The following is a 17,205-nucleotide window of genomic DNA, read 5'->3' as shown; positions in this document are numbered from 1 at the left end:
CAGTGCCCAGATGCCTCAGACTGTTTATTTATGTTTCCCTGCGACTCAACTCATCACTCTGTGCGTGGAAGTCTTACTTCAAACGGCGTGAATGTTCCTCCTCTACCAAAAAAAAAAATAAGTGGGACATCTATGGATCAGACGTGTTTGTCCGGCACATCCCAAAGATGCTCGATCGGATTGCGATCTGGGGAGTTTGGGAGGCCGAGTCAACACCATGAACTCTCTGTCGTGTTCCTCGAACGGTTTTTGCAGTGTGGCACGGCAGACTATCCTGCTGAAAGAGGCCACCGACGTTAGGGAATACCGTTGCCGTGAAGGGGTGTACCTGGTCTGCAACAGTGTTTACGTAGGTGGTACAGAACCCAAGGTTTCCCAGCAGAGCATCGCCCAGAGCGTCACACCGCCTCCGCCAGCTTGCCTTCTTCCCATCGTGCATCCTGGTGCCATCTCTTCCCCAGGTAAGCCACGCACGCTCACGCACCCGGCCGTCCACGTGATGTAAAAGAAAACGTGATTCGTCAGACCAGGCCACCTTCTTCCATTGCTCCATGCTCCAGTTCTGATGCCCATTGTAGGTGTTTTCGGTGGTGGACAAGGGGTAAGCATGGGCGTTCTGCGGCTACATAGCCCCCGTACGTGATGCACTGTGTGTTCCGACAGCTTTCTATCAGAGCCAGCATTAACGTTTTCAGCAGCTTGTGCTACAGTAGCTCTTCTGTGAGATTGGACCAGACGAGCTAGCTTTCGCTCCCCACGCGCATCATCGAGCCTCGTCAAAGTCGCTCAGATCCTTAACGCTTGTCCAGTTTTCCTGCTTCCTACAGATCAACTTCGAGATTGTTCACTTGCTGCTTACTACATCCCAGCCCTTGACAGGTGCCACCGTAACGAGATAATCAGTTTTATTCACTAGTCGGTGGTTTTAATGTTATGGCAGATCGCTGTGTGTTTGTTCTCGGTTCCTCTTGCCCTTGTCGGCTTTTTTTTTTCATCGCTTCCCTGTTTCAGATCCGCCGAGAGAGGACCCTAGAAGTGATTTACATTACATTTGGAGGATGTGTATGACTTCAGCTTGCACCTATAGTCCAGATAGTCCAGCTCCAGCTCTCCACCTCGGTCAGTGTGCGAGATTAGCCTTACTAAACGGAAGAAAATATTGAGTCAGAATATGACTGCAGCCGACTGCAGGGAATCTCATGAGTCATCCACCGTCACCTCAATTATTTACGTCAAGCGGATCAGATGAAATGGAAATAACGGCGTCTGCTTGTAAACGTTTGCTAGAAATCCCTCTTTCCGACAGGATTAAATGTACGCCATGTCCTGGGGTCCTGTTTTACAGCTGCTTCACATCATTTCATCATTTCAGTCTGGATACACATGTACACGATTTTCTATGCAGATGCCGCCTCGTGTAGACGAGAAAAAAAAAGACGTTTGACTGCTCCGTCGTCTGCGTATCGGTGGCCCGCCCCAAAATATTAAACCCTTCCCAAATCATGAAACCAAAAATGGATGCTTTAGAAGAGGCACTCAACTATATATTTCTTTTCTGGGCAGTAAAACATCAGTCTCCTGTGGATCGACAGCTCCCTGACCAGGAAGTCGAGACTCCGGGTGTGGGGAACTTTGGAGAGCGTTCTGGATGCGGTTCTCTGTATAGTTATGGTGTTTGTACCGTGTAGCGGAAATGACGTCCTTCTTCAGTCGGTTTATTCGTTCGTAATTAATATTCGAGGTCTGGGTACGACTATTTTTTCCGAGATGAGCTCTCAGGAGCGGCACGGAGCGTCGTCGTCGTCCTCCTCCTCAGCCGGACACTCGAGCTGTCAATCCAAATCTCGCCAGCCAACGAGAGTAAATCGACGTTAAGCCCCGCCCACACGAGAGGATTGCGCACAGAACGGCGAACGTAAACTGCTCACAAAGAACGCCGAAGACCGCGTTACACTTTCGCCACCGACTTCACTGTTTGCAAGTTTCAGAGCGTTTTAATTCCCGCTCGCGTATTTACAACACAGTTCAGTGCAAGACCGTGGGACAGTCAATAACCATTTGTGTTTATTCTGATGCATAAGCGAACATTCCTCACGACCCCAATTCTAGAAATAAAATTTACAGCATATACGGTAGAAAGTGGAAGTTTGGGATTGTGGTGTGTATTTACGGAGAACCTAGAACGGCACGTTCAAAAAAAAAAAAAAACAGGAAGTGGGACAGACGGCAGGACGCACGGGCTTGGGTCTCACTCTCTCTCACGCTGGTTAAAACGCACGTGTTTCTGCTACCGTGTGTCTAGAAAGGATTCCAGAAATGCATTTGGTGATCATTGGGTTTTGATTTCAAAGCGCGTCATCCAGTGTAGCGACCCCTGCGACATTCCAAACCATTCGTACGTCACTGTACCCATACACACCACAATCCCCGTACTGTGAGAGTCGCTTTGCTCTTTACGTTGAACCCCGGGACTCTGCCAGGCTGAATGAAAATAGTATTTGAACTGCAAGATAGGGTCGTGGCCCTCAGCTGAAAAAAGCCTCCTGGCGGAGATCAGACTATGCTCAGGAGGCATGTGTTTGACTTTTTGAGAGCCCTCCATACCCTCTTATTACTCCCAGGCCTGAGCCCATGTGATGCAGCTCTCTCTGTGATGCGAGTTATCTGGCAACCTGTAGTGGAAGTGACTCGAGGGGTGGTTTATACAGTGGGGAGCAAAAAGAAAAAGAAAACACATACAATAATCTAGTTGCGTAAGTGTGCACAGCCCTAAACGAATACGTTTAACTGAAGCAGCTTTTGATGTTATTACACCACTCAGTCTTTTTGGGGAAGAGTCTATCAGCGTGGTACGTCTTGACTTGGCGATATTTTCCCACTCTTTCTAGCGAAAACATTCTAGATCCATCAAATGGTAAGGGCATCTCCTGTGCACAGGCCGCTTCAGGTCACCCAGCAGATTTTTAGATGGATTCAGGTCTGGACTCCGTGTAGGTCGTTCACAAACGTTGACCGCCTTTTGGTTAAGCCGTTGCTTTGTCGGTTTGGATGCATGCTTCGGGTCATTGTTGTGCTGAAAGGTGAAATCCCTCTTCATCTTCAGCGTACTAGTAGATACATGAGGGTTTTCCACTCAAATCGACCGGTATTCATGATTCCCTCCACCTTGATAAAAGCCCCAGTTGAAGAAAAGCCGCCCTAAAGCACGATGCTGCCACCACCATGTTTCATCATGGGGTCAAGGGGTTCCTTTAGTGATGAGCAATTTTTGAGAATTGTGGAATTATTATACATTTTGGACTTGGTCTCATCAGACCATAACACATTTTGCCACATGGTTTGTCGTGATTTCGTTGTTTAGATGTTTTTTTTTTTATGAGAAATGGCTTCCGTCTTGCCACCCTACCCCACATCCCAGACATGTGAAGAATATGAGATCGTTGTCACATGCACAGAATACTTATATATATATAAGTATTTCTGCATTATTTTTATGGATGCACAAAAAGCACGGAATTAAACCACAGTCCTAAATGAATAATATATATTCCAGTGTGTGTGTGTGTGTGTGTGTTGGGTTCTTTTCAGTCTTATATAACTGGACAAACAATTGTGTAAAGTTTTAGTCTGAAGTTTATATTTGTAACACTCAGATTGTGGATTTTATTTTAAATAAACGAAAAAATGGAACCGAAAGTTTGACCCCCCCCCCATCTGATTAATCGAAAAAATAATGGGCCAACTAATCGACTATGAAAATAATCGTTAGTTGCAACCCTACACATGACCGTTCATGCACACTGGGCATGCGCATACGAGTGTAAACAGGAAGTTGGTTGCGATTTCTCTAATCGTAGCTCGCCTCTCGCGCATGTACGCAGCTGCAGTGTTATAAAATACAGAGTTTAACTGCACAAGAGCTGCTAAGAATGACGACAAAGCCAGCGAAGCTTGCGGTTCGGTCTCCGTGTCGTTGTGTATACGATCAAGGTAGCGTAACGGTCATATGATAGGGGCTTGACGAATCGGGGAAGGATACGCGATGATCCAGAAGAACCAATCAGGGGGCGAATGTAGGCGAAGCCACGCCTCCGTTTTGGTCTGTTTACACTGAAACGCGAGCCCGGAGCTTTCAAACTAAAACGGGGTCTTGGGCGTTTCTAAAAGTCTACCGGAGGAGTGTAGACGACAGGCGTAACCGTGGCAACAGCTATGCGTTTTAAAATGAAAACGTACTAGAGTAAACAGGGCCACAGAGTCACGATACTCTACACACAGTGTCCTGACTAATCTTCCAACAGACCTGCGGCGATTCTTTTGTTTACACTGATTGGAAATGTCCGATAAGTCGATTCCAACCAGTGCACTGAGAGAAAGGGTTCCGTTATCATCATGGAAGCATTAACATCCCATTAAAGGATGATCCAAATGAAGCATTTATGCAGTATCATCATTCGTGAGCGTGCTTTATTTAAAGATGCCGTGTACTGTATAGCAGATGTAGCTCCTTCCGTTTTGTCTTTTTCGTCAACGAAATTATGACACTTTTTAATCCAAGGTTTCGGGAATTTTTTTCCCGCTTGCAATTATCATCATATTCTCACCGGGTCTATTGTGAGATCAAAAAAAAAAAAAGTTTCCATTTTCAAATCGTTATATCCAAAAGGACGTCGAGAACCCTTTAGAAGAAGGAAAAAAAAAGAGTGTAGCGTGTGTCGCCATGGAAACCAGAGCTCATTTTCTCCTGCAGGAGAAGCTGCTTCATTCTGAGTGTGCAGTTGGATTTCCTGAATCATTGCTTACAATGGGGGGGATGCATGGGTGGGAAATGTGTGTGTGTGTGTGTGTGTGTGCGTCATAAAACTTTTCACTACTGTTGATTCACAACAGTCTCTACGTTCCAAGCCGAACCTTAACTAACTACTCTCCGAGCCCAATGTTTAGTGCATCATTTTTGTTTCCTATAAGTCCTCGGACTGATGTCAGGCTTTTCATGACGGTTTTGATCTGCTTCACGTGCGTCTAATCGACAAACTCTTCTTTGAGAAAGTGCTAGCTCAGTGATTAAGGCTTTGAGCTAAGATTAAGAATAAGTCTCAAGAATAAGTTGGATAAGACGCATCAGGAAACTGTAAATGTAACTGATTTATGTGTGTGTGTGTGTGTCATCTTTTCAGACCGCCGTTTCATTCGAGGTGACGATACAGGATGACGACTGCATCGCGATGACTCTCGAACCTTCAGATCTGAGGGATAACATCATTGCGTATGCTGCCAGGATATCTGGAGAGCCTCGCACCCACATCCTGCCCTTCCAGAGTACCAGCGATGGCCAACTGGCTCCTGCTGTCCTTCTTTATAACACCACGTACCATGGGCTCTGTTACACCATCAGCCTTGTACTCGCCAACGGCTCCACGTGGACCAAGCCGGTCAAGACTGTGACCCTGCTCACAAGTGAGACAGCTCCCTGGATCCGTGTTACAAATCTCTATCCACTGTTTCTTTTTTTTTTTTTATTCAGCCACTAAAACACTGCCCCCTTGTTCTCGTCAGAGCCTCTTCCATTGGAGAGCGTGCAGATTTCAGACTACCAGCCAGCTCCGGAGACCGGCGTGGTGTTCGAGCTGCGCTCGCCGGAGAGAAACAGCTTCAGCCGGGTGAACATCAGCTACTCCGAGGGCAGAGAGCGGCGCTTCATGCTCTACAAAGGTCAGAACCTCTCTAAAACAGACGATTCAAATGTATCTTTAGTGGTGTTTCCCCGGAACAACCGGTCGAACCGTTTTATCCAGATTTTCAGAAAGGCAAAACGGTTTTTAAGCACTGGTTGCCTGGGACGTGCTACAGCAACATCACCTTCCAGCTCATCTCCGAAGCCACGGTCAACAAAAGCACCCTGGTGAAAAAGAGCGACGTGATCCACGAGCCACACCGTCACAGGACAGGTATACCTCACTCACTAGCTTCTAGAAGCTTTTCCTGGCCGTGCGTGTACTGAAATGTCCGTGCAGGTCGGGTGTTAATAAAGTGATGAGAAGTCAGGAATCTTAAGTTTGCATGTGGGTGAGTGAACGGGATATACAGGGCATGAAGAGAGCAGGACAACAAGACGCTTCGTAGACGTCCATTTTAGGTCGCACTACCTCAGAGATCATTCCGAACTATATCGGGTTCGTTGTTTTAATACCGGCGTCCAGAGGAGGGCGGGAGGGGGTTCGCGGCTTATTAAAGATAATAATCCTTGCTTTATTTGTTGTCCGCTAGTACCCAACCCTCCTCTCAACGTGTCCCTGAAGATCCTCCACCTCAATGAAGGAGGCTTGCCTGTGACTAACTGGCGCGATAAGGCGTCCCCTGACGCCCGTCTGCCACGAAAGGCTCGTGAAGTCCCCCTAATGGAGGAACAGCTAGAAACAGAGGCGCGAGACAAACAGGAAGACCCCAGACCCGACGAGGAGTTGCAGTCGGTCACCCAGGGACCTCTTGCTACCGCTGAGAGCCTAAACAGCAGCACAGAAGCGCCATTTGTTAACGCCGTAAATGCATACACACCTACAGAAAGCGTCCCCGCTAACACCAGCGACGTGTCCGAGAGCAGGAACTCCACTGCTTCGTATTGGCCAACGGGAGGTCCCTCCCCCGCCGAAGGGGAGTATGAGTTTGTGAATGGAGTGGCTCCAGAGTACGAAGACTTGAAGGAGTTGGGCTCAGCCATGGATCTCAGCCCAGAGCCCACTGACGGGTCCAACAGACCGCCTTCGATTCGGCTGGAGCTTCGCTGGCTGCCTCCTCCGCCGCCCGCCACGACCGACGGCTTTAACGTCTACGTCTCTCGAGACGGTAAGTCAGCTCGGCCGGCCGTGCTCCGGTAAAGAACTAGCATCAGCTCTGCTGAGTCACTGAGGCTTTCGTATTTTCACCCGTTTTGTAGGCGACCCGACCGAAACGGCGGTAGTGGACGAGAACACTCACGAGTTCTTTACCGAGCTGTCGGAGGCTGGGACGTACCGTGTTCTAGTCACCTCCGTCAGCTCCTCAGGAGAGTGTGAGCCCCGAGAGAGCGCACCACATCGAGGATTCACCTTCTACCTCAGTGCGTGTTCTCCACTCTCACTTACCTTAACGCGCACTATAACGTATATTATTTCATCATTGTGCACGTGTGTGTGTGTGTGTGTGTGTGTGTGTGTGTGTGTGCGTGCTCCAGGTCCTACCGGCGAGTGGCTGGAGCAGCCCAAGGAGCGTCCACGGGCGGTGAGTGTGAAAATGCTGGGGAAGAGCACGGCCTCCGTATCCTGGGCTCCGTCCACGCAGAGCCACAACGGCAGCCTCGTCTCAGTGGTATCTCTGACGTGCCTCAAGCCCAGCCTCAGCCAGCGCATGGAGACCACCTACTGCTCTGAGGTAGCACACTCACACGTCATGGTGAACTGCTTTCACATTATAATAGCAACGATGACACGGATGGAAACTTTCTCATAATGCAAGTCACATGCAAACTACGAGGCTCGCAAAGCTCTAAGCATGAACGGAGAATATCTACGTACCTGTCTGATATCTCTCGCTGTCTCTCTCTCTCTCTCACTCTCTCTCTTCCTTGCTCTCTCTCGCTCCCTCGCTCTCTCTCTCTCTCTCTCCCTCGCTCTCTCTCACTCACCCTCTCTCTCTCTCTCTCACTCTCTCTCCCTCGCTCTTTCTCTCTCTCCCTCACTCGCTCTCTCTCACTCTCCCTCACTCTCTCTCTTGCACTTTCTCTCTCTCTCACTCTCTCCCTCGCTCTCTCTCTCTCACTCTCCCTCGCTCTCTCTCTTGCACTTTCTCTCTCTATCTCTCTCTCTCACTCTCCCTCGCTCTCTCTCTTGCACTTTCTCTCTCTATCTCTCTCTCTCACTCTCTCCCTCGCTCTCGCTCTCTCTCTCGTGCTTTCTCTCTCTATCTCTCTCTCTCTCGCACTCTCTCTCTCCCTCGCTCTCTCTCATGTGCACTTTCTCTCTCTATCTCTCTCTCTCACTCTCCCTCTCTCTCTCTCTTGCACTTTCTCTCTCTATCTCTCTCTCTCACTCTCCCTCGCTCTCTCTCTTGCACTTTCTCTCTCTATCTCTCTCTCTCACTCTCTCCCTCGCTCTCGCTCTCTCTCTCGTGCTTTCTCTCTCTATCTCTCTCTCTCTCGCACTCTCTCTCTCCCTCGCTCTCTCTCATGTGCACTTTCTCTCTCTATCTCTCTCTCTCACTCTCCCTCTCTCTCTCTCTTGCACTTTCTCTCTCTATCTCTCTCTCACTCTCCCTCGCTCTCTCTCTTGCACTCTCTCTCTCTCTCACTCTCTCCCTCACTCTCTCTCTCTCTCACTCTCCCTCGCTCTCTCTCTTGCACTTTCTCTCTCTCTCTCACTCTCTCCCTCGCTCTCTCTCTCTCACTCTCCCTCGCTCTCTCTCTTGCACTTTCTCTGTCTATCTCTCTCTCTCACTCTCTCCCTCGCTCTCGCTCTCTCTCTCGTGCTTTCTCTGTCTATCTCTCTCTCTCTCGCACTCTCTCTCTCTCCCTCGCTCTCTCTCATGTGCACTTTCTCTCTCTATCTCTTGCACTCTCTCTCTTTCACTCTATCTCTATCTCTCGCTCACGCTCTCTCTCTCTCTCTCTCCCTCTCTCTCTCTGTGTGCACAAGCAAATGTAACTGTCCAATACATAAAACATAAAGCACTTTAATCCCTTTTTTAAAATATCATATCGCTAGTTTTGTGGCCATAAGTGCAGGCTGTAACCTGACAAAGGGCCGTTAATTGTTTAAAAATAAGTTACGTTTAGAGCAGACCCATAATTAGGAGGTTTAAATCATCGTCCCATCTCAGCCCCCTTAAAACTGTTAAGCTATTCCTTCCCAAAACGAAGGGTGCGTCTCGATCAGCTCACTGGTTCAGTAGTCAGGGCACCGATCGGGGAGTCCTTACCAATCCTTACCAGTGCCCCACCTCGTGTACACCATATACACGTCATACTCACCACCTCGAGAGCTAGGGAGCTGATCGAGACGCACCAAACGACCGTTTTTGTGTTCAGATTTAAGCCCACATCAGCCGCAGCGCAGCAATCTGCAGAACTGTTCACCCAGACTCCTCCATTTTGTTTTGCGATTTCTTGATCAGAATTCTTTTTTTTTTTTTTTTTAAAGTTGCCAGGTTTGAGGCTTTTCCCACCCTGCGAGCTAGCTTAATAACAGAGGCTCGGGTGAAAATGACAGAGGCGCACGGTGCGCGCTACTTTCCCATAGTAACCAGACACTTTTAATTGCAGACTGATGAAAGCGAAAACAGTAAAACAATTATATATTATATATTATATTATATATTATATATTTTCCACACCCCTAGCATTCATTTTAAAAAGCCTTTTCGGTTGAAATGAATGAAATGAAAACCCCTCCTTCACTAGACTCCTCTTTTACTGCATCTGGAGCGTCGGTGTTCGTCAGTGTCAGGGCAGTAACCCTGTAGGGAGGAGTATTTATGTACACGTACATGAGTACAGTTTCAAAACGACAGTGTCTGGTGAATAAGATTTACATTCTCACTGCACTCCGCGAGGGGGTTAAACCCTAGAATCAAAACCCTTGTCCAATCAAATCGTTCCCTTTTTTTGCCGGCGTGAAAAGTAATCCCTTTCGTGTAGGGTACGTCCACGTTCCTGACGTATCTGAATCCTCACAACAGATTTTGTTATCAATTACAGGAAAACACCACCAGTGACATCATCGCTAACCTGACTCCTGGTGCTCAGTACAGAGTGGTGGTTTATCACACCAACGGACCCCTGATCAGCCCCCCCTCCGAACCAGTCATTATTGATATCGGTACGCACCAGCTTTTGATGTTTTTATCGAGTTTGTCAGAAGTCTATGAATATGTTTTATCCCAGAAAGGAAGTACTGTGTTTTAAAGCCTGCTATATAAAGAAAAGAAAAAAATGTATTAGTTAATTCATCGATGAATTAAAAGCAGGCGTAGGAGCTTTTGTTAAATGCAGTGTCTTGTGATAAAAGCACAAAACGTCCTTTTTTTATTTTGGGGAAACCTCACGGCAGAGCCAACAGGAGTGCGAGACCTGGTGGTGTACCCCCTGAGTCCCACGGCAGTCATTCTGAGCTGGCAGAGGCCGTACAACGTGGCCTTCCGCAAATACGTGCTGCAGACCTTTTACTTCAACTCGGCCATGCAGACCGCCCAGTGGACCACGTACTACGAGATCGCTGCTACCGCCTCCGTCATCGCCTCTGTGGTAAAGACAATCCGTTCATCCAGTCAGTCTTCGGACCTGTCCTTTCACTTAAGCATTAGTCGGCGTAGGTTTCCAGTTTTTTGTTTTGCCAAGAAAACCAGAATCTAGATCAGGGGTTCCTAAACAAGGGGTCGCGACCCCACACGGGGTCTGTTGATTCGCCAGTGGGGTTGTGAGAGAAACTGACAATCTCTTCTTCAGTGTCTTGCCCAAGGACACTTCGGTATGTGGGCCAGGTTTATGCATGGAATCGCTAAACATTTTTTGGGGTCATTTACACAAAAAAAACGTTTGGTTGCCCCTGATCTAGATGAAACGAAAGATCTTAGAGTAGAAACAAAGCACTCGATTTGCTCCGTCGTGGTTCTGTGACGCTCACCGTACGTGACGGACTCCGTGTACGCTCAGTGCTAAGATGTACACCCTCTCTTCTCAAGTCATCTCTCGTGCTAATATGCACGTATCCCAGTGTGCAATTTTCTCTCGATAATTATGATACTCGTGCTTAATTGCCGGCTGCGCGTGCTGAATTGCTCTCTTGCACATTCGGTGGTCGGATAGCACAGAGGCGTTTATTGGCCTCAAATGAGAACTAAAGACTGCTGAAGGAGGAACACAGTTCTGCGGTTAAAACAAGGTCAGGTCAGAGGGTAGAACTCACGAGATAATTAAATCAGTTGGCCTAACGCGATACAGACGATGAATGTAAAGGCCAGCTATCGCAGTGGACGGTGGGATAAGATTTCCAAACGTGTGTGTGTTAAGTAGTAGGACGAGGTTGTAGTAATTCTGGATACCGGGTTTCCTCCGGGTATTCCGGTTTCCTCCCCCCGTCCAAAGACATGCATTGGGGTGTTCATAGTGTATGTATGGGTGTGTGTATGTGAGTGTGCCCTTCAATGGATTGGAACCCAGTGCCTGATGCTCCCTGGGATAGGCTCCAGGTTCCCTGCGACCCTGTAAGGATAAGCGGTGTAGAAAATGCATAGATAGATCTTTTGTTCAAAAAATTCACAAAAATACTCTGCTCTCATGGATACCAAACAATTGCAAACACAACACACAGGTTTATGAAAAAATAAAATAAAATCTTTTTTTAGATATAGGTGTGCAGCAATTATTGGCACCCTTTTAGTCAATACTCAATTCTCCTATGATGCCTGATGAGGTTGGAGAATACATGGTGAGGGATATGAGACCGTTCCTCCATACAGAATCTCTCCAGATCCTTCACATTTCGGAGAGCACATTCCACAGGTTTTCTATGGGGTTCAGGTCAGGGGACTGGGATGGTCATGGCAGGAGCTTGATTTTGTGGTCAGTATACCATTTCTGTGTTGATTTTGATGTAGAACCCGATCCCATTAGAAGTTCCAGTAGTGTCTGGCAAACTGAAGACGCTCGAGTTTGTTTTCGGATGAGAGTAGAGGCTTTTTTCTTGAAACCCTTCCAAACAACTTGTGGTGATGTAGGTGACTTCAGATTGTAGTTTTGGAGACTTTCTGACCCCAAGACACACCTAACTTCTGCAATTCTCCAGCTGGGATCCTTGGAGATTTTTTTTGTCACTCGAACCGTCCTCTTCACAGTGCGTTGAGACGATATAGACACACGTCCAATTCCAGGTTGATGCATAACATTTCCAGTTGACAGGAACTTCTTAATTATTGCCCTGATGGTATAAATGGGCGTTTTCAATGCTTGTGCTATTTTCTTATAGACACGCCCCATTTTGTGAAGCTCAACAACCTTTTGCCGCACATCACAGCTGTATTCCTCGGTCTTACCCATTGTTGACTAAGGGAATTTGGCCTGTGTGTTACCTCATATTTATACCCATGTGAAACAGGAAGTCATGCTGTTAATGGTCACCCAGGTGTACAAAAAAAAAAAAGTAAACTATCAATGGGAATATGCTTCAAATATATTTTTCCCGTATGAATTCATAGGGGTGCCAATAATTGTCGCACACCTATATTTAACAAAATGATTTATTTTTATTTATTTTGGATGAACCTGTGTTGTGTTTGATATCCACGAGCGCAGAGTATTTTTGTGAATTTTTTGCACAAAATAACAAAACCCATTTCAGATAGGAGCAGAAGATGTGAAGCGGGAAATCAAAAAAATGTTCTTCCACACGCCATAAGACCGGTCTGAGGAATCGCTCGAGCCACACGTTTGCTGCATCATACCTAATTTGCAGTCAGGTGCCGCTTGTCTTGGTGTCGCTTTGTCATGTGCCGCCGCTGTTGCTGAAATCACGCCTCCGTGTTGCGCGAGTACACAGTACGTGCACAGTCGCCTGTCACTCTGCGCGAGCGCAGATGTATTCGGTGGCACGGAGTAAAAAATAAAACCACCAGATCTAGGTAATCCGACTTTGCCTACGCTTCATCTTTATCCTTTAACAGAGAGTGACAGATCTCTTGCCTGCATGGTACTACAACTTTAGAGTGACCATGGTGACCTGGGGTGACCCTCCTCTCAGCTGCTGTGATGGATCCACCGTGAGCTTCGTTACAGGTGGGTCAGTACGCCACACGTGCGTATCACATCTGAGCTTGCACAAGGCCTGTGGCATTGCCTTAAAATGTGATATTCAGAGAAGGTGATCCTCTTTATAGAGTATGATAACTAATTATAATCGAACTAATTATTCAAATTCATCAAACAATCATTCAAAATTCTTCCCACAGCCCCTGAGGCACCCCACATCTCCTCAGTGGATTACTCCCACGGGGTACTGTACGTGCGCTGGACCTACGGCGATCTCTTCACCGATCTGTCCCACTCCAGGATGCTGCACTGGCAGGTGCTGGCTGAAGGAAAGAAAGGCTCCAGGAGACGCTTCTCTACAGATGTAAGGTTCTGTCGATAAGACGTGTAATATCCGGAGAGCAAGACACGCACCGGTGAACTCGAATCAAACGTGCCACGGCGCTTTATCTTAAAATCGGTGACACACCTCGGTTTCTGTACATTTTATACAACCTCAGCGATTAAAATCGTTTTCTTCCAAACGTCAGGATCGATAACGGTAAAGAAAGGAAGAAATAAAAATAAATAAATAAATAAATAAAAGTCTTAATGGTTTGCATCGTGAGTCGACGGAGCTCTGCCTTGATTTAGCGCCACCGTTCCTGTCAATTTAGCTTCAGACGTCCTGTAGTGCCGCTGAGCCGTCAGAAGGCCTGTGGTCATTGTGCAGCGAGTTCAACAGAGAGCATTCGTAGCCTTATTTGCTGGTGATGAGCTGTGCTATTGATCGCTTCCTCTGTGTCTTTTTGAGGCCTAATTAAAAAGGCGTCGAGAGGCTCTGCTCCTATCCTGTGCGCTCCCTGCTCTCCAGCACTCAGCTGCAATGAATCAAATTACCCCCACACACAGAACAAAGGGATTAATTAGATACTGCTAAATGTTTCCAGACAGAGATAGTTAGACCTAGATGGTTATCTGCCCTCAAGCCTTTCTGAGAGACGGAGGTCTCGTACTTCTGGTTCCTGCACTATCCATATCTGTAGCGATGTTAAGTCTTCGTTCTTCTCCTCACTTCCAGTACGTTCTTTTCTGAATAACGCGGAGGCTCGTTGTTGCCATCGCTTATAACCTCTGTGTAGAAACGCATCATGATTTCAGGAGTATGTGCATCATATACACTTGTGCATATTCAGGTGCTAGTTTGTTTTTTTTTTTTTAAAAATGGCATTTTCTTGTCATTTAGTCATCTGACAGTTCCGACCCACCAGCCATCTCTCCTCGATCAAGCCAGAGCCGCGACACCTTTTTTTTGAAGTGCCGCTCATGCCGCGCCACAGGGCGGAGGAAAGCGCTAGCTACAGCAATCACGAGCTCACAAACGTTCACAGGGTGGGTAGTGTCACTCTGACAGGGGAGACGGTAATGCCGTCCTTCGCACCCCGAGAGCTCGGACTGACGTCGTCGGGATACACACGTGCGATCTCCTGACGTTACTGTCACTCAGGAGTGTCACTCGTTCACCCGGTAGGAATTGATGCACTTTGTAGGTTTATAAGTACTGACTGTAGCCCCTCTGTTGCTGTGTATAATTGGTTAGCCTATCTCTACTCATCACTGCAAAAGGACCACCACTGAACATACACTATATCTTGCCAAAGTATGTGGACACCTGACCATCACAATCATATGCATATCAGATTTAATCCCGCCCCCCCCCCCCACCCGCTGTTATAATAACCTCCACTCTTCAGGGAGCGTGGCTGTTGGGCTTTCTGATCATTCAGCTACAAGAGCACTAGTGAGGTCTGGGGTTCAGTCAGTGATCCAGTTCATCCCAAAGGTGTTCAATGGGGTTGAGTTCAGGACTCCCGAGTTCTTCCAGTCCAACCTTCACACACCATGCCGGAACAGGTTTGAGTCTCGTAGTTCCAGTGAAGGGAAACTGTAACGCTGCAGCATATAAATACTTTCTGTACAGTTGTGTGCGTCAGACTTTGTGCCTACAGTTTGAGGAAGAACCACTTTCATACTTTCTTGCACTTTCATAGCAGTGGCGTGGAAGTGCGTGTTGTGCTGGTGTGAGTGCGACAGCTTGGTGCGACAGCTTTGATGGGTTGAGAACAATCTGCTGATCCACAATACTCAGCCATCATCAGTCTCAGGCTCCGAAACGGACGGTGAAGAAGCACCAGCGGATGATTTGCAAAAGATGAGATTCAGTCTCTTAACTGTACACGTACAAGGTGAACCGATGAGGTAGGTGTGTCTAATAACGTACACAGTACATAGTGAAGCTGCTGCACCTGATACACTGATATCGGCACCACACACACGCTGCTTTGTCAGTGTCACAGCTGTGTGTGATGAGAATGGACCATCATCCAAATGAATATCTTGTCAGTGGTGGTATGATGGTAGTCACTGGGGTAGAGGGGAGCTGACAGATTGTCCATAGCAGCAGATGGAATACAGTACAGAAACCGTTAGGGCCCCTTTCAGGTAGATGTGGCTCCAGTGAGTGGAGCTATAAGGTAGGTGTTTTGTAATAAACTACCATATTGTTTGAGAGTTTAAGGAGTTTTTCCCTCCCTATAAGCACGAGTTTATACACAAGTTAAAAACACAGTCGTTCATATTATACTACACAAAGTCTCTTTGACTCTGTTGAAGCGTTCAGTTCTGCTCGTTTGTTTCTTTTTTTCTTCTCCACAGGTGATGCGCAACGTAATGAAGGCTGCGCTTGCGCTCCCTCCCGGTGACATCTACAACCTGACGGTCACGGCTTGTACGGAACGCAGCCGCAACACCTCCATACCCCACATCCTGAAACTGGGTGGGTGTTTGACCCTCGACCTGTCGGCTACTCGCCCCGTCCTCACGTTGAACCTTCAGGAAGAACGGGTCACTGACGGCTAATTTGACACGTTCCTGCGGTTTTAACAATGCAACGTTAGTCGCTTAGGGTTTAAGAAGAGAACGTCCTCCCGACAACAACAAGCTTGTAAGCGGCCTGTAGGTAGTTTCGACTAGACCACTAGTAATCACTACAGCCCGGACACTGTGTATGCGCTGTACGTGACATCAGAACCACACCTGCTACCCAGTGCTAGACGGGGGATCTCAGCAGAGTCCAGCTCGGAGTCAGGGGCGTGTGCCGAATTTCTGCTAACGTCCACCGTTATAACATAATTTATAGAAAACGATCACAACTTAAACACAAATGTAATACCACATTACAATTATTTGGCTCTAGGAACATTAACGCTTATTGTAAGAGAAGAGAAATATATATATAGATATATATATTGCTAGTGAGCTCGAGATAGCATGGGTAGGAAATTCTGCGAAGCGCTGAGACAGGACAGCAGAGTGAGGTCGTAACGTGTTTTCGTGTTGCATTCAGTACAGCCCTCGCATATATCGCGTATTTCTCCGTAACAGATCCAGCACCTCCCAAGTCCCTGTACGCGGTCAACGCGACACACTCTGCCGTCACTTTGCTCTGGACCGAGGAGGGAGTAGTGGACTTCTACCAGGTCAGCTGCAGGCAACTCGGGCCCATCACACAACTCAAGGTAGGAAGACGTTACATGCTAGTGAGATGTTTCACTGCACTTACATTATACCCAAAGCTGACCCACAGCTGTGCGTTCCTTACTCGGGTCATTAAGCCGGTACAGAAGGACTCATCGAGAGCGCCAGTCGGACTACGGAACGCGAGAGCGCAAGGTGTTGCGATTCGTGCACAGACGTCCTCCAGCGTACGAGATATTGAACTTTGAGGCGGCTGGGTTACAGAATAGGAACCCGAGACTACAGTGGGAACGAAGAAGATCACGGACACTGGACACTTTTTTTCAACATTTCAACCGTCCAGTGTTCCTAATAAAGTGCACGCATACTTTACCGAGCAAACGTGCATGCTGATTTTGTCGAATGAAGATGATTCGGCAGTTCTTTAGGACGCAAACAGTGTATACTGGGCCTGCAGGGATTGTTATTACTCGAGTCATGTTAATAATTGTGAGAACGACTCACGTCTTGGCAATGCACTGCGATGACTCTCGTGCCCACACGTCATAACCAGCACCGAGCGCTCCATCTGCCCGAGCCGTAACCCGTCTCTCCCCGAGCCGTGGGCGAGTCCTGTTAGAAACGCCGGACGGCCGCACCGGTCAGCTGTAGCGCTCGTGATCCCGCGGCTTATCGTGATGCCGAGAAAGATTCTAGGAGTTTACTCGTGAATGTAATGCTAAATCGATAGTTCATATTTATATTTGATTTTTTTTCAACTACTGGCAGTGTGTTTGTTTCTCACGAGTTTCATCTTCAAACGGTGATTGCTTAAATATTTTTGCATACCGACATTTTCATTTCCCTTAAATTGAAATCTTCTGTGTTTTTCCTGAAATGAAACTATGCTGTTTTAAATAGAATAGAGAGTCTTCAGC

General features: G+C 47.4%; 1 protein-coding gene across 1 annotated transcript in view; it reads left to right on the top strand.

Annotated features, from left to right (window-relative positions):
• The window catches only part of ptpro (protein tyrosine phosphatase receptor type O), a 67,780-nt gene that overhangs the window by 28,148 nt on the left and 22,427 nt on the right, over positions 1-17,205 (top strand). Inside the window, exons 2-13 of the mRNA XM_053650657.1 lie at positions 5,178-5,457; positions 5,557-5,712; positions 5,796-5,948; positions 6,268-6,843; positions 6,935-7,096; positions 7,211-7,407; positions 9,728-9,848; positions 10,080-10,273; positions 12,688-12,799; positions 12,973-13,136; positions 15,467-15,587; positions 16,196-16,329. Of these exons, the coding sequence (XP_053506632.1) occupies positions 5,178-5,457; positions 5,557-5,712; positions 5,796-5,948; positions 6,268-6,843; positions 6,935-7,096; positions 7,211-7,407; positions 9,728-9,848; positions 10,080-10,273; positions 12,688-12,799; positions 12,973-13,136; positions 15,467-15,587; positions 16,196-16,329 (2,370 nt within the window). The remainder of the gene's footprint in view (positions 1-5,177; positions 5,458-5,556; positions 5,713-5,795; positions 5,949-6,267; positions 6,844-6,934; positions 7,097-7,210; positions 7,408-9,727; positions 9,849-10,079; positions 10,274-12,687; positions 12,800-12,972; positions 13,137-15,466; positions 15,588-16,195; positions 16,330-17,205) is intronic.

The sequence above is a fragment of the Ictalurus furcatus genome, chromosome 19 (genome assembly GCF_023375685.1).
Source record: "Ictalurus furcatus strain D&B chromosome 19, Billie_1.0, whole genome shotgun sequence".
Classification (NCBI taxonomy): Eukaryota; Metazoa; Chordata; class Actinopteri; order Siluriformes; family Ictaluridae; genus Ictalurus; species Ictalurus furcatus.
This window is presented reverse-complemented; position numbering and strand designations above follow the sequence as displayed.